The 6,000-nt window shown below is 44.9% G+C and overlaps 1 protein-coding gene across 1 annotated transcript in view; it reads left to right on the top strand.

Annotated features, from left to right (window-relative positions):
• Positions 1–612: 612 nt before the first annotated feature.
• LOC308076053 (uncharacterized protein) overlaps positions 613–6,000 on the top strand; it is a 29,006-nt gene continuing 23,618 nt past the window's right edge. Inside the window, exons 1-2 of the mRNA XM_080416157.1 lie at positions 613–905; positions 1,433–1,680. Of these exons, the coding sequence (XP_080272283.1) occupies positions 774–905; positions 1,433–1,680 (380 nt within the window). The 5' untranslated portion in view covers positions 613–773. The remainder of the gene's footprint in view (positions 906–1,432; positions 1,681–6,000) is intronic.

Here is a 6,000-nt window from a genome sequence, read left to right as displayed (position 1 = left end):
TTCGGATGGGTGTTTCTCCTTTAATTCCGCAGCATCTGTCATATACTGTAGTGTATGCGGGCCTCCGTTCCGTTCGTTCACTTTGGAGGGCGGGCCGTGCCGTGCACACTACACACACACACACACACACATTCACACACAATGACTTCTGGACAGTACAACTAGGCTGGTATTGATGCGACATCATGGACCGATAGATCTAGGACACCATGCACGGCAAGGCATTGCGGTGTGTAGCCGCCTACTACACCACGACCACCACCGGACCGATGGGTTAACTGGGTTATTGCCTTGGATTGCATGACATCGGGGCATTCATTGGCACGGGTTTTTTTTTTAGGACGGACTGAGGAATCATGGCATGCAGCGATCTTACAACTGGCCTATAATAGATCTAGATCTCCTCTGATCTGCTGCTGCAAGAACTGACGTCGGGAGAGGAGATCCAGAGAACCAGATCCAGAGAGCCAGACAGTCTGTGTTTGTGCGTGTGTGTGTGTGTGTGTGTGTGTGTGTGTGTGTGTGTGCAGGGGCGCCGATGACGCGGGGGCTTCGGGGCTAGCGGGGAGGGGGGGGGCTTTGTTGATATTCTGCAGTCCTGCGTCTGTTACCAAATAAACGCAGGTAGGCTAAGGCTATAATATAGACCCCCCAAATGAACGGACCGAGACGCTGATCTCGTCTCTCGAATACTACAAGAGAGAAAGCAAAGCGTGACACACTTTTTGTCGGTGGCTTTTTGGCTTTTCTTCCAAGAGGGGTGTCGCTCCAAGATGATGTCGCTCATAGATCTGGATGATGACCAGCGGTGGGTCCCCACGCACGTCAATGTGACCGTGCTCCGCGCCAGGGAGCTGCGGACGAAGGGCAAACACGGGAGCCGTTATCTCTACACCATCATCCAGGTGGGCAGTGGCAGTGGGCACTGCATGGGCAGGGGGGATAGGGCCGTCCCCCCTGGAACCCCCTAATGACCCCCCCACCACCGTGGGGGGGTCATTAGGGGTTCCAGGGGGGACGGCAGTTGCCACCCCTCACCATAGCTTTGGCATTTAACCTTATTTCTTCCACTTCTGAATGTTTTTTTTTTTTTTTCTCCCAGCATTTTAATCTGATATTTTGGGCATATTATTACATTTTTATTATATATATTTTTTATTATCATTATTATTATTGTTATTACTATTATTATTATTATTGTATTTTTTCCTTCCAAAATAGCAGAACGTAGCCGATCTACAAGCTCACAATGCATCAACGCATGGCATCGAGTGCCATGTGAGCTTGTAGATGAGCTATATTTGTATAATAATAAATTGTATTTGTAATGCACTTTATATTTGACACAAATCACAAAATGCTACATGGCATAAAAAATCAAGAAAAAATCTCCAAGGTTTTTTTTAATCAAATCTAACTGTGCCTCTTGCAGGTGGGGAAGGAGAAGTACACCACGGGCCTGGTGGAGAAGGCTGCGATGCCTGAGTGGAACGAGGAGTGCTGCTTCGAGCTGCTCCCGGGCATCCTGGAGGCGGGGGGCCGGGGGGACTACCCCCCTGGCAGCGGGGACCTGGTCCTCACCGTCATGCACCGGGTCCTCATCGGGCTGGACGTCTTCCTGGGCCAGGCCATCGTCCCCCTGGACAAGATCTTTGACGACGGCATGTGTCCCAGAGATGAGTAAGTAGGTTCTATTATTTCATTCACATGGTGTCCGGGTAGCTCAGTCGGTAGAGCACTCGCCTATTGACCACAAGGTCTTGGGTTCGATCTTGGGCACCGCCAACTCGGCGAAGGAGTTGCACGGCTTTGGTGTGGCGAGTCGTTAGCCTGGTTCCAGACGAATCTGCCAAAAAATTGCCCGTGGCAGATTAGGTCTGGCCCCTCTCAATAGAGATTGGATTTTTCTCCCTCCGAAGTTGTGAGGGACCAATCAGGGCCCAGTATGCAAATATGGGGCGGGTTTTTTTTTTATTTGCCCTTCGGAAATGCAGGTTCTACACAGAGATTCCAGACTAGTATCTACGCAGTGATATTAGTCTGGCCATGCATGATGCCAGGCTAGCGAGTCGTGCGGTAAGCACTGGGAGCTTTGAAGCTCTGTGTTTGTTCATTTTCTTTTGTTTGCTCTTATGCTACTTTGATAATTTTATTTTAAATGGTAAAAAGGTGGGCAAAATAAGCTTCGGCTTCAGCCCATACCTTTTCGGTCAATTAGTCTTGTTGACTAAGTTGTACTGTATGTGCAACTGTTTTGTTTAAAAAGTTGTACTGTATGTTCAACTGGTTTTGTTGAAAAATGACTCATGACTCATGACTCATGACTGAAATAAAAAATAACTAACTAACATAACACTGGGAGCTGATGGTAGGTGTTGCGCTCCACCTCAGCACTCCATCATCTCCCAGGGGTGTAGCGCACTGCGAAACGGGGATAGACTTCCGCGCTCTGGCTGATACCGTCAATAATCCTCTCCGACCTACTTACTTACTTACTGCTACTTATATAATATTACCACCAGGCCTTTTGTTTACTGCTCACGGACTGACAGAGAGGCAGCTGGAACTGCACGTAGTGGGTTACGTTGTCACAAATGATTTTTGCCTGTCTTAAGGTAGCTCTCCACCGCACCGATGCCGGCGGCGGTAAGCGTTGGAAAGCGTCTGTGGCCGAAAATCTGTTTGTTGAATGGGCGGTGTGCACGCTTTTGTGTCGGGTAGTAAGTTGTTAGGAAAGCCGACCAAACGTGCTCGGTCAGCTACCGACAGCTACTGCCCGTCGTTAGCAGAGGGTTGGTGGAGAGGGGGGGAGGGAGGGGGGGGGGGGGGAAACCTCCGTAGAGCTCCCTTGTTGGCTGTTTAGCTTGTTTGGCCATTCAGTTTGAGTTTTTTCCCTCTCGTCTGCTTCTGGTGCAGGAGCAAGCCTAGGTAATTTAGACACCTTTCAACTAGATGCCATATTCTCAACTCTCAATTCCTATACAGATCAACTCCAAAGCAAAGCAGTGCTACGACTAGCGCAACAATGCTCTGTGTTTTTGTTTTGGTCCAAGCTGCCTCAGCTTTTCTGAGGACTGCAGACCACTGCCACCTCCTGGTAGGGAGAGTTATTGTGGGATCGCTTTATCTTCACTATTTATTATTATTATTATTCCCCCCCGTTTTTTGTGTAATTTCAATGGAGAAATGCCATTCAGTGACGTCATAATGCATAATCCCATTCTAGTGAATGGTAATACCATTCTAGTTATTATTATTCCCCCCGTTTTTTGGGTCATTTCAATGGAGAAGTGCCATTTAGTGACGTCATAATGCATAATACCATTCTAGTGAATGGTAATGCCATTCTAGTGACGTCATAATACTGATGTCATTGTATTATGACCCTACTATAACACTACTAACACTATCAATACTCAATACCAGCTCAACATTCTTAGCGACACTGTTTCTTCAGGAACAGTACTTTCTAGTTTCATCTGATCTCCTCTAACGCATGTGCACAACAAAGTGCCGTCGGCCGACCGTTTGCAATAGTTTTTGCGGTGTGGCGACCAGAACTTTTGGACTGGTCACCTGGAAATTCGACATCATCCGACTGCCAGTCCGTTGTAGTCTGAAGTAGCCTGTTTGGTGGAGAGCCACCTTTAGACTCTGACCAAACTCCAACCCTTATATACATCTGAAAACCCACGTGACGACACATTCTTTTCTCAGTGTGGCTTCATTCTATTTGTGTACCTAAACTATCTGTGCTGACACCTATTTGTATTGACAAGCTTGGACACATATCGCGTATCTCAGCAGCCTAAGGCCATGTCACAGGTCACTAGACCCCAAGCTTACTCTTCACTGCAAACTGGTCACACTGATACAGAAGCACACATAAGAGTTCTAAATGATAACGTATTCAGATAGTCTTAACATTGTCACAACTCTGTCTGTCTGTCTGTCTGTCTGTCTGTCACCTTTATTGAGGCTTAATTGTCTCTTCATGGACCTCACTTAGGCTATTTTAATGTCTGCATATCGTCTCTGTCTGGTGGAAACCTCATACTGTACGTCCAAAACTGTTACTTTTCCAGGATTCAAATAAAACAATTAAAAAGATCTACAAGCTCCAAACGCGTCGCTTCGCGCCACGTTTCAAGCTTGCGGATCTGCTCCTTTTGATGCTTTTGTGTGACGCTGTAGTAGTATGATCAAGCAGGGTGTTAATTTACGAAAGAAAACACAAAAAAGTTCCAATATGGAGATGAGAGGTTTCTGCCCGACAGTGACGATTATGTACACACAGTTGCATGTTGGTCCTCCCTAAGCCCGTCCCACAATGCATTGAACGCAACGCATCACGATCTTGATCTGATTTGATCTGGTGAGATCAGGCGGTGGTGGTGATGTTTGGACAGTTTGTACTGTGGAGACAGCAAGGCTGCTGTGGGAGCCATGTGTGGGATCATGGATGTAGCACTGGGACAGACAAATTATGTTGATTCAGGAGGCTGCTTGTTTGTATGTCGGGCAGAAACCTCTTATCTTCATATTCTTAACTTTTTGTGTTCTTTCGTAGACTGTCGCCCTACTTGATCACACTACATCGTCACACAAAAGCATCAAAAGTAGCAGATCAACAAGCTCGAAACGCGGCGCGAAGCGACGCGTTTCGAGCTTGTTGATCTGCTACTTTTACTGTTTTTGAATTTGAATACTGAAAAGTAACAGTTTTGGACATATGAGGTTTCCACTCGACAGAGACGATAGATACAGTTAACCACTTTCAACATGGCCTCCATATTTTTGGGCCTGTGCCAGTGCTTAATTTGACAGAAATGCACCTCAACAGGTAAAAATCCATGTCCCTTGAGAGTAGCTAATTCCTGCGACTATACATGGATTGACACGGTTATATTTTGTGGTGTGATGGGATTGATATTATCTTTAAAATCTTAAGAAAACATGTTAGCTCATAGTCAAGCTGCAGGGCAAGACCTGTCCTGGCCTGTTTGAGTGTCTGAACGGAAGTACTGGAATTTGGTGGAAGTACCGCTTCAATGAAGTTGCGTTGAGGGGCTTTACGGAGCTGTTTACATTCCCCCGTGCATAGTGCTGTCACGATGAATTATGACATCTTACTTGACGATTAATTGTCACTCAAATGACTGCGGTCAACGATTTCATTGTTTCTGCCGTTGAACATTGGAACATTATGAACACAAATTACATTTCTGTTTGGCTATTAGGCTTTGTAGACACAAGTTGGGGCAGATATGACAAATAATATACATATCTAATTACTTTATACTTAAAATAAAAAACGTTAAAAAAAATCTTAATGCTACGCATTTTGAGCTTGTAGATCTGCTATTTTTGAAAATGTTTGAAAATATATGAATTATTTTAACATGGAAATGATCATGACGATTGTGGTGCTTATGCAAAAAATCGGTGCGATTATCTCAAATAATGGCGATTAAGCGATTATGTGATAATTGTGACAGCTCCCGGCGGAAGTCTCGCCACTGCACTATTTACCATCACATTAAAATATAGTAACAGTAAAATAAGGAATAAACAATACGCAAGGGATAATTGTCGCCGAGCCGGTCATTGTTGACATTGTTGTCAACAATGACCGGCTCGCTTATTACATAGCTACTTAATAAAGAAATTAATGAATTGACCAAAAGTAACAACAAAACAAAGGTTTTTATTCCTTACGGTAATGAAAGTATTGATAACAGAATACATTTTTGGCTACTGCATTGTCTATTTCTCGCTTCATTTGTTTACAAAAACATTCCTGAGCAATGGTTAGCTATGAATGACATTGTGCGTTTGTTTACATGGTTGCCATGTTGGATACGGCAAAAAATCAAGCAGTTGCTCTGAGTCTTTGATTAGACACTAGACAGCGAGCGGTCTGTTATTGAGCTCAGCGGTCATTATTCAATAATAACACGCCGCTGAATTCAGCGATTGACCATTCATAATCCAGCATTC

Source organism: Gymnoscopelus braueri, assembly GCF_963280865.1.
Source record: "Gymnoscopelus braueri genome assembly, chromosome: 20".
In the NCBI taxonomy this organism is placed as follows: Eukaryota; Metazoa; Chordata; class Actinopteri; order Myctophiformes; family Myctophidae; genus Gymnoscopelus; species Gymnoscopelus braueri.
This window is presented reverse-complemented; position numbering and strand designations above follow the sequence as displayed.